The sequence below is a fragment of the Myotis brandtii genome, unplaced genomic scaffold (assembly GCF_000412655.1).
Source record: "Myotis brandtii unplaced genomic scaffold, ASM41265v1 scaffold216, whole genome shotgun sequence".
NCBI classification, from domain to species: domain Eukaryota; kingdom Metazoa; phylum Chordata; class Mammalia; order Chiroptera; family Vespertilionidae; genus Myotis; species Myotis brandtii.
Genome location: NW_005358092.1, coordinates 3,777,459 through 3,798,322, shown reverse-complemented (window position 1 = coordinate 3,798,322; position 20,864 = coordinate 3,777,459). Strand labels below are relative to the sequence as shown.

Below are 20,864 nucleotides of genomic sequence, written 5' to 3'. Positions count from 1 at the left end.
GCTATTAGTTGTTAAGTTTTGGGGGAGTCAAGAGTTGCAAGTAGATTTTCAACTGCCCAGGAGGGTTCAGTGCCCCAAAGGTCAACTGTATTTCAATTGAATCTATGAGAGTTTACATGCATTTCTGTGATCTATCAAATTATCATTAACTTTGGTTTAATATGTCTTGTCACTGAGACTGTAGATTATTAGAATTTATATATATTCTAACTTTTCTAGTTCCTCTGCCCTATTTTCCTGTGTTTTGTGTATTTAGATGCCACTTGGATAGTGTCTGTGGTTAATCAGATGAGTTGGGAATAATGAGTTGGTTTTGTCCACATCACCTCTCAGATAGGGGTATTTTGTTATTCTTGTATCTTTCAACACATTGCTGAAATTTTTATTTGCAAAGAATTTTCACTTCATGAAGATTCTAAAATATCACTGTGATGCTATTTAGTATTACATGTAATAGTTGTATTGACTGTTCTTCTGAAATTAATTAGACACTTAGTCTTTCATAGGGGTCTAATGCAGCCGTGGGCAAACTACGGCCCGCGGGCCGGATCCAGCCCCTTTGAAATGAATAAAACTAAAAAAAAAAAAAAGACCGTACCCTTTTATGTAATGATGTTTACTTTGAATTTATATTAGTTCACACAAACACTCCATCCATGCTTTTGTTCCGGCCCTCCGGTCCAGTTTAAGAACCCATTGTGGCCCTCGAGTCAAAAAGTTTGCCCACCCCTGGTCTAATGTATCACTCTTCATTTTGTGTTTCATATGTGTAAGACAGTTTGCTCTTCAGTTCTCATGCCAAACCAGCCCAAATCCTTAACTCCTTCTATACTTGGTGAGTTTGTTAAAGAGTACTGTAATCATAGAATACCTGCCAAACTGAGCATGTGAATTCATGCCCACACATGAGTTCAGTGTTCAAAACAGTTAATTGCTGTGTTGATTAATGTGTTAGGTAACAAGGTTGAACAAAAGACATTCTAACCAATTAGAGTATTTGGCTTTCTTTTTAGCCAATAACTTCTTTTACTTAAAACACAGCAGAAAATGTTGACAACATTCTAAAATTTTCGCTAGCCACATATAGAAGCCATGGAAGTAAGTGACCCCTACCATCTGTTTCTTTCTTTTGTCTTGTGGGAGTTAAATTGACACTACTCAGCTCAGCCTGCATGAACCAGCTCCTGCAGACAAATCAGAAATAAGCCAGGTTGATAAGAAAGCAATCTAATGGAACCTTAAAAGTCAATTGAAAGTCAAAGTTCAAAGGCTCTGCTTTTATTAATGTGTTCTTGTCACTGTTTTTATGGGTTTCAGGGGGTGAAGCCAGCCAGTTTTGACAAAGTAGCAATTCCTGAAGTGAAGGAAATTATTGAAGGATGCATTCGGCAAAACAAAGATGAAAGGTAAGTTGCCTCTAGACCTGTTGCTTAAACAAAAACCTAAAATGTAACATGCTGTGAATATAACACTCAATCTAAGGTGTATTTTACTTGTGATTAGTTTTCAATTAATGTCATAATATCTTTAAAAGTAGAGTTTTGTCCATTGAAGTATTCAAATTTGATATACTGAAAGGTTGTAAAACTGTGGTTTAGTAGAGTTTAAGTAAACCAAATTACCTGAAACATCAACATTTAGTGATAACTTTGTAGAGCATCAGTTTGATGTATAAAACTCAGTAGAGTTCAGTCCTGGTCGGTGTGCTCGGTGGTTAGAGAGTCAGCCTATGCTCCAAAGTGTTGTGGGTTGGATTCCCCCGTCAAGGGCATGTACCTGGTTGCAGTTTCCATCAGGCGCGTGCAGGAAGGCAACCAATCAACGTGTCTCTCTCACTTCGATGTTTCTCCTCTTCCCTTCCTCCCTCCCACTGTCTCTAAAAATCAATTGTAAAAATATCCTCATGTGAGGATTAACAACAAAACAGAAAACTCAGTAGGGTTCCATCTCTAATGCAGCAAATCTATTCCTTAGGTTTTTTTCCATTGAATTCTAAAAGGTAAAATAAAATCTTAGCTCTTGAAAATCAACTCAACTATATAGGTCTTGATTTGCTTTTATTGTGCCAGAATTGAAGAAGAGCAAAACATCAAAATTCCTTTGAGTAAAAAGAGACGACTTTGCCCAAAGCTTAGGAGGAGATCTGGCTTAGTCATTTGTACTAACAGAGGACTTTTCTCAGAGGAGTGGCAAGTATCTGATCTGCCATATAGCTGATTCATCACCCGTTAGGCATGGCAAAGGTCCAATGTCTGTTTTTGAAAAATAATCCACTTTCAATGTCCCCCCCTTACACTCTAAAAAAAAAAAAAAGATCAGCCTGTACAAATATAAATTGTAAGTTGAGCATAGTCTACCTCCAGAAGAATGTGAGCAATCAGGTATATCAACCAAATTAAAGAATTCCATATCTTCCCTTCTCCAGTCTCATGCTCTTTTCATAACTTCATTATTTGGAAGAGGTTAACATCATGATCTTTAAGGCTTTTTAGTAGAAATTTAATTTGGGTTTCTATTTTTGTATGCACTGATTGGAGAGTCCTTAATCTCTTTAAGAACTTTTTTTACTATAAACAAAGGAATATTTGTTTCCCAGTCTTCAAACATATTACTATGTTTCTTTTCTGGATGGACCAGTTCACTAGATTACTGGTATTTTGAGACCATTTATCTAAAGAAGATTGTTCTACAATCAGACTTCTGCTTGCCTAGTACACAAATTGTTGAACAGGAATTGAGAGAATTTTGGGGGATAAATAAAGCTTCTGTAGTAGAAGGTAATGAACTTGAAATCAAAAGATTTATTTTTGAGTTTTAATTCCACCATTTACTACTTTTATAACTATGAGCAAGATTTTCAACCTCTCTGAACTTCCATATCCTAATTAGGATATCTTATTGAATGTTGGTCAAGGATCAGATGAGATCCTACATATGAGGATTTTTTTTTGGTAACTATAAATGCTATATAAACAATTATATGGTATTTTGAAGCTATGGTAGTCTTTGTATTACTTGGTATTGTTAGTACACTATTAAATTAGATATTTATATTAAAAAGATAACAATACTTTCCATTTTTATTCATAAATGATATTGTTATATATGAGATTGTTATGATGTTCTGTAACTTGAGAGTAAAATTCTATAATCGCTATTCAAATGGAGCAATATAAAAATGAGTTACAAATTTCCCTTGTTTTTTTGTCAATCCTTTTCATTATTCCAAGCATAACAATAATTAGCCACACTTGAAAATTATCTTTTAAATCTAATGGCGCTTTATGTGTGTTTTTTCCCCCTTCTCTCTTCGGAAGATATTCTATCAAAGACCTTTTGAACCATGCCTTCTTCCAGGAGGAAACAGGGGTACGGGTAGAATTAGCAGAAGAAGATGATGGAGAAAAGATAGCCATTAAATTATGGCTACGTATTGAAGATATTAAGAAATTAAAGGGAAAATACAAAGACAATGAAGCTATTGAGTTTTCCTTTGACTTGGACAGAGATGTGCCAGAAGATGTTGCTCAAGAAATGGTAAATTATCACTAATCAGCCATTTAAAAATTGATGCAGATTTATGTATATTGATATTATTGAGCAAAAAAACAGTTTATGAAGCAGTGTATATGGCATATCCCATTGATATAAAATTGTGTTGATTAATGGCCCCAAAATTACTTTTGAGGAAAAGATATATAGACTTAGATAGGTATGGATGGATGGATCTAATAGAATAGAATATGAATATGGAAATAAAGAAACTAGAATACATTCTGAAGTAATTTTGAGAGTTTAATGTTAAATGACTCCTAGTTTGTATAAGCATATTTAGTGAGAATGCAAAGTTATGTCTTCTAAATATTGATACATTTGCCTTTGACCAGTCATCTGTATAAACCCTAAATTAATTGTTTTTACTTTTACTTAACATATTTACCACAATTGTTTTATCTGGTTAAGTGGTTGCCTAGTGCAGTGGTCAGCAAACTCATTAGTCAACAGAGCCAAATATCAACAGTACAACGATTGAAATTTCTTTTGAGAGCCAAATTTTTTAAACTTAAACTATATAGGTAGGTACATTGTTATTAACTTAATTAGGGTACTCCTAAGGCTTAGGAAGAGCCACACTCAAGGGGCCAAAGAGCCGCATGTGGCTAGCGTGCCGCAGTTTGCCGACCACGGGAGTGAAAGGAAGTCAGGCAACACAGGTTAATAGTAATGGTTATGTGTGAGTGGGAAATAGAATGAATAGAATCTACTGGGACTTAATTTGGTTTAAAAACTTTGGTTTTAGGTTTCCCATTGTTTTGTTGTTTTAAGAAGTGAAGGTATACCCACCTCTCAAGTTTCTACAAAGATCTTGGCACCCACCCCATGAGTATCTACAAAAATGGTGGGAAAATGCATAATGTTAGACCAGTAATTTCACAGTTTGGTTAAGATCAAGTCTTAGAGAGCCTTCTCCTTCTTTACTTTTCTCCCAAAAGGGCCTTTTTTGTTTTATATTTGGTTTGTTTTGATAACCTACTGCTTCCTAATGTACATTTTTATCCTATAGGTAGAGTCTGGGTATGTCTGTGAAGGTGATCACAAGACCATGGCGAAGGCCATCAAAGATAGAGTGTCATTAATTAAGAGAAAACGGGAGCAGCGGCAGTTGGTGCGGGAGGAGCAAGAAAAAAGAAAACAGGAAGAGAGCAGTTTCAAACAGCAAGTAGATCAACAATCAAGTGCTTCCCAGGCAGGAATCAAGCAGCTCCCCTCTGCTAGCACTGGCATACCTACTGCCGCTACCACTTCAGCTTCAGTTTCTACACAAGTAGAACCTGAAGAACCTGAGGCAGACCAACATCAGCAACTACAGTACCAACAACCTAGTATATCTGTGTTATGTAAGTATTTTGGAAAGTGGACAAGTATGCTAAGGATACTCCTAATTGACTTTTTTAATAGAGGGCCAAATTATTTTGTTTTACTGTAATGGGGGAACTATCTTTTCTGATTCTAGATTTATATTGAGGTCTTGTTACTTCCTGTGGATGCAGAGTTGTATCATCCATCTCTAAGAATACTTTCATAGCCACCCCATACTTGTTAGGGCCCATATCTGGATGATACCATTTTCTCTGCCTCTCCCCTCTGGCCTCTGTTTGTTTTGAATTTTTTTATTTAAATTCTTTATTGTTTAAAGTATTATATATTTCTCCTTTTCCCCTATTGATCTCTCCCCAGCTGCTCCCACCCCCCCCCCCCCACCCCCCCAGCACATGCCCTCACCCCCTATTCTCTCTGTCCATTGGTTATGCTTATATGCATGCATACAAGCCTTTGGTTGATCTCTTACACTCTCCCCTCCCTTGCCTTCTCTCTGAGGTTGGACGATCTGTTCGATAGATTCTGTGTCTCTGGATCTATTTTGGTTCATCAGTTTATTTTGTTCATTATATTCCACAAATGAGTGAGATCATGTGATATTTATCTTTCTCCAACTGGCTTATTTCACTTAGCATAATGCTCTACAGGTCCATGACTTTTTATCTTCTTATTAATGATGTTGCACTGGGCTCTTGGTTTTGAATTATGAATGCAACATATAATAAGTTTGAAATGGTTACCATCTACCTGTTTCTATTCTTACATTCATGACTAATAGAAAAGAAGGATGGGGCAGTGAGGAAATGTGAAAAGGACATAAGATAATTTTACAGGTTCCTTCATCTTGGAAATTCCAATTTATAGATTTCTACTTTTCACAGATCCTTAAAATGAAATTCTATATAATAAAAGGCTAATATGCAAATGGACCGAACTGCAGAACCACTGGTTGCTATGACACGCACTGACCACCAGGGGGCAGATGCTCAACGCAGGAGCTGCCCCCTGGTGGTCAGTGTGCTCCCACAGAGCCTCTCCCGCCTCCGCAACAGCGCTAAGGATGTCTGACTGCCGGGTTAGGCCCGCTCCAGGGAGCAGGCATAAGCCATCAGTCGAACATCCCCTGAGGGCTCCCAGACTGTGAGAGGGTGCAGGCTGGACTGAGGGACACCCCCCACCCCACCCCTGAGTGCATGAATTTCATGCATTGGGCCTCTAGTGTAATTTATAATGAAAAATGAACAAGTTTATGTTAGCTACTTATAATTTAAGAGCTGACTTACATTAAACCCATTAATCTGGTTTAGCTCTTAACAAAGCTGAATAATGTATAAATTGGAAACTAATGAGACTGCTAGAAGTTATAGAGCTACCTGCTTAATACTAAGAACCCACTGATCTCCAAATTCAGGACTTTGAGAGTTATGTCAAACTTAAGGCTAACAGCATTCCATTTAATTCCTTTATTTGTAAGATAATAAGAGTCTGTGATAGCCAGGGATTTTTTTTTAAGACATTAAAACTTTTTTTCATATGGATCTCTCATTTAAATATAGAAATATACTTAGTAAATTAACTAGTATTCATTATTTATTTAGTTCAGGTCTGTGCAAAGAAAAAAACTATTTGATCCTAAAGTCATCAGTTTGTGATGAGGAAAATGTGAACCTCCATTTTATGATTTGTCTCTCTCTCTGTTTTTCTCCTTCAGCTGACGGGACTGTTGACAGTGGTCAGGGATCTTCTGTCTTCACAGAGTCTCGAGTGAGCAGCCAACAGACAGTTTCATATGGTTCCCAACATGAACAGGCACATTCTACTGGCACACTCCCAGGGCACACAGCTTCTGTTGTCCAAGCACAATCTCAGCCCCATGGGGTATATCCACCCTCAAGTATGGTAAGTAACAGCTTAAGAGAGTGTAAACCTATAATGAGAGCCAATAGATAATGTGTTAAATTTAAATTATTTCTCATATCCAGGTAGTAGCATGAGTCTGAAGTAGAAAATATACATGGTGTATTTCTGAAAGAAATAGGTTTATTATTGAGTGTATTAAGAGTAGTTCAGGCAGGGCAGGGAATACACACACACACACACACACACACACACACACACACACACACGGAAAGGTCAGCTGGGTATAAGATTTAGGCTGTTCTGCCTTTGATTAAAGATAATGATAATGTTCTCTTTAGCACTTTAGAGTTGAAACTGTTCAGAGCAGCATAAGTTAGATATACAAATGTTTGGGGGTTGTGGGTAAGGAGAGTTTTTCAAAGCTTACTTATTAAAAGAATTACTAAGTATTTTCTGTAAGATTTTTTATTGTATAAAACACAGGTAAGACCTTCAGACCATTATAGAATGCTGCATGTGAGTACTCTAGGGTGAAAGAATCCTTTATTTGTATGACCATTTAATTTAGCGCTTGTGTTTAATCATTAGTTGCTATGTATGTTCCTCCTTAAGTCTGTGTTGGACACAAGTTCCTTCCTTATTATATGTTCATGTGCTTTTTCCCTTTATTTGGTATCTGTTTCTTACTGATTTATTTTTAGAATCAACTTGTGGAGATTATTTCCTAAAACGTTTTATACATTTATATATACATACATACACAGACACATATATACACATTATTACCCCATGTTTTACATTAGCCACTTTTGCTTCTTATAATATTAAACTAGACCATCAGATAATATCTCATTTCTTTTGATGATCCTCTGAAGTCTTCAGAGGTAAATAAAACATACCATCTGGCTCAAGAAGGAATTGGAGAATAACTGGTCACTATATAACAGTTGTTTAGTGAAATCTTTAGACAGGTAGATTTCCCTTTTGCAGAAAGCTTTTCATCTGAATTTTGTGGAACTCTTGCTCTTCAATAAATGAAAATATTTCTCTGTTAAGAAAATACTTCTGCTTGCTCTTGTCTTTTATCCTTCAGCTTGGGATAAAAGGTGTTTATTTCAGAGTCTATTTATCAGTCCTACATTGGCTAGGTCTCAAGATGAATGGCCACAGTAACACAAAGAAAACTACTAATGTACTAATGTTACTAAAACTACTAACTACTAATGTACTAATTGTTAAAATGTTTTAACAATCTACTTTTCTGACCTTTAAGATAATTAGATAGGTTAGAAAAACTTTATAAAGAGTGTATAGATGTATTTCTGTGATCTGGCAAATATTATTTGTCAGAATTTCTTGTCAGTTTCTACTCTTGTTATAATTGACTTTTTTCTGATCATCACACTAGACTTTTTGAAAACTACTTTTAATTTTTTTGGCTTCATTCATTCATTACAGGGCTATGAACATTGGGTCCCTTCTTTAGAAAAGGAAGTGGAGTGATCATTTATGAAGATTTTAACTATTTGCACCACAAACATAGTTATATTTATTGATGTGCTAAAAGCAGGCTGCTAATAACATTCTTGCCTTTTAATGACAATATTCTTTGGAGGTATCATGAAGTTATTAAATATTGAGAACTTAATAAATTTTTATAATTTTGTTCTTATTCAAGAAAGATTTTATTGTAACTTACAATAATATAACAATTATATGTAGAATTTAGAAGTTAGAATAAAAGAGAAACAAGGGTGGAGAAAAATAGAACCAGGAATGAAATACATAATCATACAATGATACTTAAATACTTGCTGCTGGCAGGCCATAAATTTGGCTCATAGCATTCTATGCAGCCAATTTTAGGAGAAAAAAAAAATGTAATTAGTTGCAGTTTACAATATCCAAAAGGAAATAAAAATCTTGCTCAGGACAACCTTGCAGTATTAGATGTACTGCTTTGTAGCTGTATTATAACCTTTGTGTTAAGGTGCCTTAAACTTTGTAAACCTAAATTGAATCTCTGATGTACCTGAAAAAAATTTTTAAGTTAATTTTTAAAGATTCACATTTAAGCTATTTTCCATTGACTACTTTAATATAAATACACAATATTTCCTGTATCTATTGTGAATTACTACTAGAAAGATAATGCTTTTCCTAGTAGAAAATGACTTTTTAAATTACCTTTACAGATATAGGCAAGCGAAATAAATAAAATACTGTGAGCCAATAACTTTTTTAATCTGATGCCTACTCAATAGAAATGAGAAACCTTTTCTGAGGCTTCCAGAGCTCCTGCAAAGTAATCCAGACTTAAAATCTTCTATATCTTGTAATGTGCATTCAACTAATAGAATTCATTCTTGTTTAATCTTTAGAAGTTTGCAGAAACTATAAGCCAATATTCATTGTTTACCCTATGTTCTGCTACCTCAGTCACTCATTCTTATTCATACAATCACAATAATTCATATTATTTTAGAATATTTAGGAAGATAATTGATCATTATCATGGTTCTTCATTAAAAAAAACCTGTACTTGACCAACAGTGTAGAGAGAATAAATATGATCAGCCAGGTGTGCTTTCTGGAATTATTTCTCTCCAAAAAAAATTGGCTTTGTGGAATTGGGGGGAAAAGAATGTTTCTTTATGTCAGCTTTGCCCTGTTATCATTGTACATTTGGTTATTTTGTTTTCAAAGTACTGTGTTTTTCATGTGTGTGTTTGTTTTCTGTTTAGCCTCGTCGTGGCCGTAGCATGTCGGTTTGTGTTCCCCATCTTTCTGCTGTTCCCTCTCTGTCCCGCATCTCTCCCAGTGCTCCTTCCACCCCACCACCAGTGCAGTCTGCACCTCTTTCTCCTCCCCTCCTTCGGACTGCCCCTGAGGAAACTTTTGCCGAAAAGCTTTGTAAAGCATTGGAGAGTGTCCTGCCTATGCACTCTGCCTCTCAGCGCAAGCACCGACGCTCCAGCCTGCCTTCCCTCTTTGTCAGTACTGTATGTAACCATAAACTTCCTGACAAATGAAAATTTATTACCAATGAATACATCCAGGCATAAAGTATTTTCATAAAAATTAAATAACAGCACTGAACTTAGTATTACGTTATGCTTTAGGATATCAGTTCTTCTGTAGAAAAATTTTTTTTTTGTTACAAGGTTTTATGGGGGAAAAATGCAAGGAGGTAATGAGAGAGAATGCTTATAACACCCTTGACACATATCAATGTGTGCACAATAAAATTTAGCTTTTTAAAAATATCCTCCTATCCCCCACTGACCTATACAAATCCTTGCATTTTCATATCCTAGTAAAGAATATGAGTATTATTTAATTTTAAGTTCATTGTTGGCTTAATCAAAGGCAAATTTTCCCTTTATCAAACAATACCCAAAAATGTTTTCTCCTCACTTTATTCTAAAGCGATGCTAATGAAACTGGACGAATCTATTTTTCCCCCATAGTCAGTGAATAATAATTGAAGAGTGAAAGTTGATTTTAATTTCTTAGCTGTTTGAAACGATGTGTCAACAAACTAAAAGGCCACATAATGTTCCCTCATGAAATTATTTTTTTTCTTAGATTGATTAAGGTGGAATCTTGACTCTAATGAATACATTAGTCACATATATAGTACATATGATTTTCGTTGGCCCATCCATGTCTATAAAAGATCTATCTTTTAAAGTTTTAAACACTGTGGGACCTTGCTGTTGCTTTTCCAGATAGAGAATATAGTTAACATTCTGATCTAGCAATGCCCAAATCTTCAGATTTTTACCTAAGAGAATGATATGGCTTTTGAATACTAATAGAAACCCTCTTTTAGATGTTGTGATGAAATAACAATAGAACTATTTTGCTAACTTGATTGGGGTCTTCCCTATTGAAAAAATGAAACCGTACTCTTTTAAAAAATGAGCCTATGAAAGTGAATTATTACAGTGTGCACTTTTTGCACTTGGCAAGGGCAAAGTAGGATTCTAAAGTTAGAGTTTTAAATCCGGAACTTCTTCTTTGACCCCCCCCCCCCCCAAAAAACTGTTGTATCAAGTCAGCTGTTATTTATATTCTTTTCAACTGATTTGAACACTAGATTATTCAACCATTAACTAGGACCAGAAAAGTGGACATTTAGTAATTTGGCATCTGTCACATGTTTCATGTAGTAAAATTAACTGTATCTGGTTTGGGATAGACCAGAAAAAAGACATTACTGTCACTAGTCAAGTTGTGTATCTTTTACTATCCACCAAAAATCTCTTCTGATTTCTACTTAGAAGATATATGATTACTTGATAAGAAAATAACACTGAAGCCTCTAACAGGAGAGGATAATAAATATAAAATATAGGTAGACTTTGTATAGTAGCTTAAATTAAAATGCATTTCTTATATTATAAAAATTGTTGGGTTTATTGTTTTTCCTTAACTCTTTCTCTACTGATGTAATTTATATTAAGTCTAAGAGTAAGCATGTTAAAAAAAAAAGAGTAAGCATGTTAATTGTAGGTAAAAGTAAAATAATCACTTAGAAAGTTAAATTCTTTTGAGAAAGGAAAGTTGAGAATGGAAATTTGTGGAAAAGCAGCTTTTATCTGATGCAAAGAGTCCCACAAAATAATTACATGGACCCTGGATGTATTTAATGGATTTTCACTATGCACATAATTTCTACAAGTATTGTTATTTCTTTATTAATTATAAATTTGGTGTAACCATTTCATAGGGTTACACAGAGCTATCCAGTTGTGCATGTCAAATGTAATTTCACATATGAATGTATGAATTACTTGTCTTATTCATGTTGATACAGCCTCAGTCCATGGTGCATCCGTGTGGGGGGACCCCAACATACCCAGAATCACAGATATTTTTCCCAACTATTCATGAACGTCCAGTTTCCTTTTCACCACCTCCCACCTGTCCACCGAAGGTGGCCATTTCCCAGCGGCGTAAGAGCACCTCCTTCCTGGAAGCCCAAACTCACCACTTCCAACCCCTGCTGAGGACTGTTGGCCAAAATCTTCTTCCACCTGGTGGCAGCCCAGCTAACTGGACACCAGAGGCCGTAGTTATGCTGGGTACTACAGCCAGTAGAATAACTGGAGAGCCATGTGAGATACCGGTCAATCCTTTGTTTGAACCACCTCAAGTTTACAGTGACTGTAGACCTGGACTAGTACTTTCAGAAGAAGCTCACAGTTTTGTTCCTCAGGAAGCGTTGTATCTAGCTGGGGTACAGTACCAGGCCCAGGTGGCAGAACAGTATGAGGGTATTCCATACAACTCACCAGTACTGTCAAGTCCTATGAAACAGATACCTGAACAGAAGCCAGTACAAGGGGGCCCTACCTCACGTTCTGTCTTTGAATTTCCATCTGGACAGGCTTTCTTGGTAGGACACCTTCAGAATTTAAGATTAGATTCTGGATTGAGTCCAGGATCTCCCCTCTCTAGTATTTCTGCACCTATCAGTACAGATGCTACATGTTTGAAATTTCACCCTGTCTTTGTTCCTCATTCTGCGCCTGCCGTGTTAATTCATAACAATGAGAGCAGAAGCAATTGTGTATTTGAATTTCATGTTCACACTCCAAGCTCCTCTTCAGGAGAAGGAGGGGGAGTTTTACCTCAGCGTGCTTACCGAAATCGACAGGTTGCAATGGACTTGAATCAGGAAGAATCACCTCCTCAACCAGTTGGATTACATGGCCGCCTGCAGCCTGTGACTGAAGAACAGCATAATTATGCCCCAGAATTGACCGTTTCTGTGATAGAGCCTATCGGACAGAACTGGCCAATAGGAAGCCCAGAATATTCCAGTGATTCCTCACAAATTACTTCTTCAGACCCCAGTGATTTTCAATCACCTCCCCCTACAGGGGGAGCAGCTGCACCTTATGGCTCTGACGTCTCATTACCCTTTATCCGTCTGCCTCAGACAGTGTTACAAGAATCCCCACTTTTCTTCTGTTTCCCCCAAGGAACCACATCTCAGCAGGTTTTATCTGCCTCATATTCTTCAGGAGGATCTGCACTCCATCCACAGGTTATAGGAAAACTTCCACTATTTTAAACTACCCTACTACGCATCATTACATTTAAATTTTCTATCCCTCCTTTTCATTTATGAGGAATATTATTTAATTTAATTTATTATTGAATTTCTTCATTTGGGAGTATTATAAACTATTTGTATTTAAGAACAAAATATGAGAGAGAAGCTGCCTAATTTACCTATAATATATGCAAACCCTTAGAAAAAGAAATAAAAACTAGAATTTTAGTTGGTTATCAAAATCAATTACTTCTATCCATAGATAGCATATTTAAAACTAGTAGTAAAAAAGTAGATGTCTATATTGTGATGTTGACTCAACATTAATTATTTATAAATACTAATGTGAAGTATTTCTTTCTCCCTAGAAATAAACAAGGCTAGTTTAAAAAACAACAACAAAAAACCTTTTTTTACATAGAATTAACAATACACAGAATTTTCATTAGTGTGGAAGGATTTTAAAAGACAGAAAGGAAACATCTCAAGAGTTTTGTTTTAACAAAATGAAGATGCCTTTTTAAAAAGGCATCAATCAAACAAGTCACTGTATATATCCAAATAAAATGTTAATCCATAAAGTTAACTAATTCTAATTTGTAGCAACTACGTTAGAATCTAGTGTGGGTGGTGGGGTTTTTTAACATTTGTTTTAAGAACTTGTGATATATGTTGCAAGCTAAGGAACATTAAATATCCCAGGCCTTGGTGTTTTTATCAACAAATATAAATTTTGTTATTTATGTTTATGAGCTTATGCACTCTTACAAATAAAGACCAAGTAATGTCCATAATAGAATTCAAGAAGTGGATTTAGTATTAGCTATTTTATATATTTTGATACATTTTTGTCAAACTTATAAGTCTTATTAAGATCTGTCTAGGAGATTATGCAATTATATATTTAAGAAATCGTTTGGATCTTTAAAATATTCCACTCTTTTATAAAAAACTGTATGTTCTCCTTTGTACTTTCTTCCTATGTGGGCATAAACAACCCTGAGAGTGTACCTAACGTATCATTTACTTAGAATAGTAACAAGAATAAAAAAGATCCAGAAACTTTAAAATTATACTCCATGGGTATGCAGTACACTCACATCATTACACTAGTTGTCAGTCTGTACTGTAAATCTTAATGCACTGCCAGCCGTTCTTCTTTAAATTTCCAAAATAAAATGTCAAATATCAAGTAGTTAATTTACAGACTTATTGCAGAAACAATGAATGTGTATAGTGGTTAAGATGTAGTGACATGTTATATCCAAGGAACCTTCAAAGAAACCTTGTAAAGCCCCACATTCATTTCTCACATTGTTATTTTAACTTAGACTTTTGTAGGTCAGGTTTTCTCAAATTCAGCACTATTGATGTTTTACTTTGCATAATTGTTTGTTTGGGATAGCTGTTCTGCACAGTGTAGGATGTTTAACAGCAACCTTGGCCTCTTTCCAGTAGATGCCAGTAGCATCAACCAAAAACGTCTCCAGATACTGCCAAATGTCCCCTGAGGTGAGGGCAAAATTGTCCCTGCTTGAGAACTAATACTGTAAGCAATTAATGATAACAGATTTTTTTTTTTACACTTTTTCATAAAAGTCACCATGGCACTACAAGAAATAGCAAAAGGAACCAAATTAGCATTATCAAATGCTCTTTTTTCTTTAATTGTTTACATACAGAGGGGTATTTTTTACATTGATATTCTTACTTTTTCCTGATTATTGTCATTAACAATTATATTAGGAATCTTACATTTTTAGCTAAAATTATAGCCTGAGCAGAAATGGTTAGGTTTTAACTATCAGTGGTTTTTGCATAGGATCAGAGTATGTTCTTTTCTTAACCTTTTCTTACAAAAGATTCCCCAACAGTCTCTTCATATATACTTTATCAAGCTAATGTTTCATCTTACTCAAGCAAACTCTCAGGAGCTTAATATTTATTGCCAAAGCCTGATTTCTCTGTACATTTACTTCAGTGCTTTTCTAATTTGTTGTATTTACTTTTTTTCTCTAGGCACAGGGTCAGAGCCAGGGTCAGCCATCCTCAAGTATTGTAACAGGGGTTTCATCTTCCCAACCCATACAACATTCTCAGCAGGTGAGAACAATTCATTGCTACATTTTATGGATTAGCAGTAGCCAATACACTGTTTTACATCTTTCTTGAATTCAATTTCTGATGTAAATGGCCTACTAAGTGTTTGAAAGGAAAATCAAGAGGCATAACATATCTCGTATTCAGTAACATTTTAGAAACTCTCCTTTATTTAATGTATTTTTGAACAATCTACTAGATTAAAAGAATCATTGATGCTGGTCAAATTTATCTGCCTTCTTAAACAGATAATTCAATACATAATTTAACAATACAAAGAATATCAATTCTATTTTCACTTATATATATATGACTTGTTCTTTTGTGAGCATCATCACTGGTGATATTTGTAATAATTATTTGCATGGAAATAATGCTTTTTGGCACAATTCAATATTTATTAACTGTTTCAAATAAAATTTATAGTTACTATATGGTACATAGTTTCCTACAAAGTGTGTTTTTGAACCACCAAATTGTAAATTGGCTTCTGTTCCTATTGATTTTTGAAACAGAGCCTTTAATTCTTTTTTGTTGTTGTTAATCCTTACCTGAGAATATGTTTATTGATTTTTAGCGGGAGGGAGGGAAGGAGGGAGGGGGAAAGAGAGAGAGAGAGAGAGAGAGAGAAACATCATCTAACTCAGTGGTTCTCAACCTTCTGGCCCTTTAAATACAGTTCCTCATGTTGTGACCCAACCGTAAAATTATTTTCATTGCTACTTCATAACTGTAATGTTGCTACTGTTATGAATTGTAATGTAAATATCTGATGTGCAGGATGGTCTTAGGCGACCCCTGTGAAAGGGTCGTTCGACCGCCAAAGGGGCCACGGCCCACAGGTTGAGAACCGTTGATACTGTTGCCTCCTATATGCAAGCCAACTGAGGATTGAACCGGCAAGCTTTTTTGGTATAGGTGACAACACTCCAACCAACTGAGCCACCCGGCCAGGGCCAAAGCTTGTAATTCTTATTACAAATTGCCTGCTTTTGGTCCAGCATGTGACCATGTAGTCATATGATACTAGTTTAAGATCAGGTGTTCTTTGTACAAGGTTACTTTCGCTATATACACGTTTAACTCTGTGAACACCTCTATCTTATAGAACGTAGCTGTTGGGAATTATATGCTTTGTCTTGCTCCTGCTGTTTCTTTCAGCCAAATATTTGAATGTATATATATTTATAGTTCAGTTGTAGTCACATTTTTGCCAACCTTAACAAATTCTATTTTAATATTAACCCCCAATAAGAATACAGATTAAAAGTTAAATAAAGCTGGTTGAGGATAGAAGCATTATCATGGATACCAGTCTCCTAATTTGTGTGTTTTTAGACACAGAGCCAATACCAATAAACTGAGCAAATATAAGGGTGTACTCTGTTTTTCCCTTTCTATAGGAATTTCTTATATATCTTACTCTATTTAAACAATTTCATAAATATCAGGTTAAAAGAATTAGGTAGTTGACTCTTCTGTGGAAAAAAAATATGGCTAAATGACTATCTCTACAGTACAAATAAGAATTTATGTTTGTGATTTTTTTTAGATAACTTTTATTTTGTAACTTATTTTAAATATAGCATGATATTTAAGTTAAGGAGAATCATAAAATTGAGTCAAGTATTTGCAGTTTAAAGTACTTAATTTTCCATGCTCATATAAACATGTAAATGAATAGAACTAAAAATTACAAGCCAGAATTCAAGGTTTCTATAGCGTTCTTTTCTACTATATTAAAGTTCTGTAGGGACTTAAGATTCTGTAGAGGTACCCAAGAAGCTGCACTTATTTGTTGTAGCTATTGGGTTTCCATAAATTTTAAAGAAAGATTGTAAATCTTCTATACTATATGAGTAGAGTCTGTTTTTAGATATAATTTTTATTTTACCCCTTAGGAAACCATATCTCTAGTTTTATTAGAGCTAGGCAAGAAATGTATTTTAGCTGACATTTACTTTATTTCATGGGTTTCTGAAATATAATGGATAAGGGATTTGTTGCTTTTTTCATGTTTTTATTGAATACCTTTTAGTGGTATGAGGTACTAAAAATAGCTGCTTCTTTCTACTGGAAAACTTAGTTTGTTGCCACAAGAAAACTCGTGAGCTGCCCTACTTACTTAGTAACTTCTTCTGAAGGGCACATGTAAAATCTTCAGGTATTTCTTAGTTTCTGTTTAATTGAGGTTCATGAATATTTTTTTATTCAGCACCCATGTCCAACAGATAGTACACAGTCAGGATAGGCTGGTTTGAACTGGATTCATGAGGCAAGTTTATGCAAAGCTGGTGCCAAGCTACTGTGCTAAATAATACCTGGTTGGCTGATGTGTTGGTTATTAGCCAGTGTGATAGTGCACACAAAAAATCACCACATACTCCTGGTCTATCCAAAAGAGCCACTTCTCCTCAAATGTTCTAAGGTACAATTGGCATACATGCCTCTCAGTTATTTTAAGCAAAGAGTGAGGGTTTATGTCTATAAACACTGTTCACTTTTTACTGTTCTCATCAGCACCACCTCCCAACTAAGTAAGCAATTTATTTTCCTAATTGAGTTCATGCTCTGAAGAGCCACAAGTTATGCCAAGGCCCAAAAGGGACCAGCTATGACTTCTTTCAGGGAGCCTAACTACCCTAGTAGACATATATGTCAACTCCTACAAAACAAATAAGGATAATGGCTAACATTATATACAGTGTACAGAGCACTAGCCTGCATTTTTATTTAATCCTTATTGAACCTTGTAGTATAGGTACTATCATTATTTCCATTGTGCAGATGGGAAAGCCAAGATGAGATCTAAAGAAGTAGAGTGATTTACTCAAGCTTATACAGCTTATAAAAGATGGACAACAGAATTTAATCCAAGTAATCTGATTTCATAATTCACCATTTAATTGCTACCCAATTGTGTCATGAAATGAGAGACATTACATAACAGTGAGGGGAATATCAGGAAAGCTTTGTGAAAGAGATCCCATTTGAACTGGACTCTAACTATTGGTTAGTCTCAGATGTAAGAATAAAGAATAGCCCTAACCGGTTTGGCTCAGTGGATATAGCGTCGGCCTGCAGACTGAAGGGTCCTAGGTTCAATTCCAGTCAAGGGCAAATACTCTATCCCTCTCCCTTTCCCTTCCTCTCTATAAAAAATCAATAAAATATATATTTTTAAAAAAAGAATAAAGAATATTCTAAAGAGAAAAAAAAAAGGCTGATTGGAGTGAGCTGATTGAGTCTAACTCTTGATGTGAGCATGGTTCTGCATATATGCTGTTGGGAGAGATAATCACATACCCAAATATAAGGTAGGGATTTTTTTTTCTCAAATTTATCCATTTTCTTTAGTATGAAGAAGGGAATCACCATATACTGTATTCAAGCCTTTATCATACTTTCATGTCACAGAGCTCTTAATGTCCTTTATTTTGAACAATAACCAAAAAATATTAATGGAATAAAACTGGCGAGAACAAATGTAAGGATCTTAAAAATAGTCTATGTGTTTGGAAATATTTATAGACAAATTCTGACAGAATGGGTTTTAAAATAAAAGTCAAGAAATTACTGTCCTATATAATAATAGATGAATATGCAAATCGTCCATTACAGCGTCACGTCACAACCATGTCAACAGGCTGCGTCCCCGCCCTCTGCTCAGGCAGCTGCAAGGCCTGGGGTAGGATAGGATATGATAGGAGGGGATAAGAAAGGAGAGGGAGAGGAAGGCAGGCCTGCATGCAGACATGCTGAGAGGAGAAACAGAAATACAGAAAGGGAACAAGAAAAAGATGCAGGAATGGAAAAGGGAAGGAAACACGGGGCTGCACGCAGGAGGGTGTGGCGACCACGGGGGGTGGGGGGGTGCAGGGCAGGTGCATCTGGTGAGGGGCGGGGCACAGGTGGCGAGTGGGGAGCCCCACCCAGATGCGGGCCGTTGGTGGGGAGGTGCTCATGGGTCCGGGATGGAGTGGTGGACAGTCTGAGGCCTTCTATGTGGAGGCCCTCCTGCTTCGTGGCAGCAGCGCCCAGGCCGCGCAGACCTCAGCCACCCTCGCTGGCAATGGGAGCAGGACAGCAGCGGGGAGGCTGGGGAAGGGGGGTGGGATGGTGAACCTCTGGCTGGGGCTGAACCCTGGGCTGGGGGTTAATTCGCCTCCCCACCCCACCCCCCGAACAGAAGTTTTAAGAAGGGAACGAAGGAGGGAAGAATTTTATAAAGGAGTCAGTAGAGAGCAGAGTTAAAGAAGGAAAGAGGATGTATGAGTGAACTGTAGGAGCTATAATGAAAATCAAATATAGTTGTGTACTGGGGACAGATTTTAAAAGTAGGAGTTAGAAAATAAAAAAAGATAAATGATAGTGAATAATTAGGCAGGTAGATAGATATTAAAACAGTGGAAGTAAGTAGAGAAGAATGTATGGGAAAGGTAGGATGAGAAAAGGAGGGAAGGAAAGTTTTAAAGGGGAGCTGGTAGAGCTTAAAAGGAGAATGGGAAGAAGGAAGAAATGGGGGAGGGAGCAAAGCAGTCCGAGGGAGAAAGTGAAGAAAAATATTAAGGTGGGAAGGAAGGAAAAGGGGAGGGAGGGCAGGGGTAAAGATAAAGGAAAGAAGGAATGTGGGAAGGGAGGGAGGGTAGGAGAAAGATGGGAAGAAAGATGATGGAACAGAATTAGGAAATAAGGAGGAAAAAAAAGCTTATAAATGATGAGTTAGTAGGAAAAAGTGTTACATAAAGGAGAGAGAAAAATTGTGTGAGAGGGAGAAGCCAATAAGGAAGTCAAATACAGCTGTGTGTGAAGGGGGTAAGATTTAAAAAAAAAGTTAATAGGGGCGATCAGGCCGGCCGGGGAGGGCAGTTAGGGGGATCAGGCAGGCAGGCAGGTGAGTGGTTAGGAGCCAGAGATCCCAGATTGTGAGAGGGATGTCCAACTGCCAGTTTAGGCCTGATGAGGCCTAAGCTGGCAGCTGGACATCCCCTGAGGGCTCCCAGATTGGAGAGGGTGCAGGTCGGGCTGAGGTACCCTCCCCCCCTCGTGTGCACAAATTTCGTGCACCAGGCCTCTAGTACTTATATAATATGCAATCTTATTTAGGTATATAAATTAATACCTTTGATAATTGTAGTATTTCCCTGTAAATTCCTTAAAGTTTAAATATATTCAAGTTGACCAAAAAAGTGTGCCAGTTTTTTGTTGTTCTTTTCAGTGGGAAAACAGAATTTTCTTATATTCAGAGTTGCCTTATAGTTGCATAAATATGATAGATATATCTTAGTTGCTGAAAATATTTTACATAATTCAACAGCCATTTGTCCCTCAAGTTAAAATAAGAAAATTGCATTATCAGAAATAGTTAAATAAGAATAAAATGAACATGACTACTGGTGATTTTATTTTTCTAAGAAATCAACGAAAATAGTCATCATTGGAACATTGATGCCATTGATAGATGAAATGAAAACATGTTAGAGAAAACTTTTTATATAATAGGCATGTTTTTATTTTAACAAAGGAAAATGTATTTATATATATAAAAAAATCATAAAGATGCACTAAACTAATAGTGGTTGCCACTGAGAAATGAGGTTCGGGTATTTTCATTTAACTTTATAATCTGATGTATTCGTTAAAATTTTTATTACAAACAGGTATTGTTTTTGTATTATAATTTTTTAAATTAGTTATAGGTATTAGAAAACCTTAAGTCAGCTATGAAGTTCAGATTTTTGTTACACAAAAGGGAGCAATTAATTTATTATAAAAATTAGTATTTGAGTACAAATATGTGTCATGCATTAAGTTTAAGTGTGTTACACCAGAGTGGCCAGCATATGTTGATTCCCAAAAGTCATTTCCTTTGTCCTGCTTTGACTTGAGTTGACAGTGTCCTTATTTTCAAAGAAGGAAACTTCATTTTGGCAGTAAAGTGAACAGTCTCTAAGGT

The 20,864-nt window shown here is 36.0% G+C and overlaps 1 protein-coding gene across 21 annotated transcripts in view; it reads left to right on the top strand.

The window, feature by feature from the left end:
• Positions 1-20,864, top strand: part of WNK1 (WNK lysine deficient protein kinase 1) — a 146,040-nt gene that overhangs the window by 89,618 nt on the left and 35,558 nt on the right. For 12 of the 21 annotated variants that reach the window (XM_014539449.1, XM_014539447.1, XM_014539446.1 and 9 more), the window contains 7 exons: positions 1,318-1,406; positions 3,318-3,537; positions 4,565-4,898; positions 6,593-6,780; positions 7,225-7,257; positions 11,564-12,799; positions 14,828-14,911. In XM_014539449.1, the coding sequence (XP_014394935.1) occupies positions 1,318-1,406; positions 3,318-3,537; positions 4,565-4,898; positions 6,593-6,780; positions 7,225-7,257; positions 11,564-12,799; positions 14,828-14,911 (2,184 nt within the window). Of the gene's footprint in view, positions 1-1,317; positions 1,407-3,317; positions 3,538-4,564; positions 4,899-6,592; positions 6,781-7,224; positions 7,258-9,374; positions 9,744-11,563; positions 12,800-14,827; positions 14,912-20,864 lie in introns of those variants that run through there. The other 9 variants (XM_005865938.2, XM_014539448.1, XM_005865932.2 and 6 more) reach the window with 4 other exon arrangements.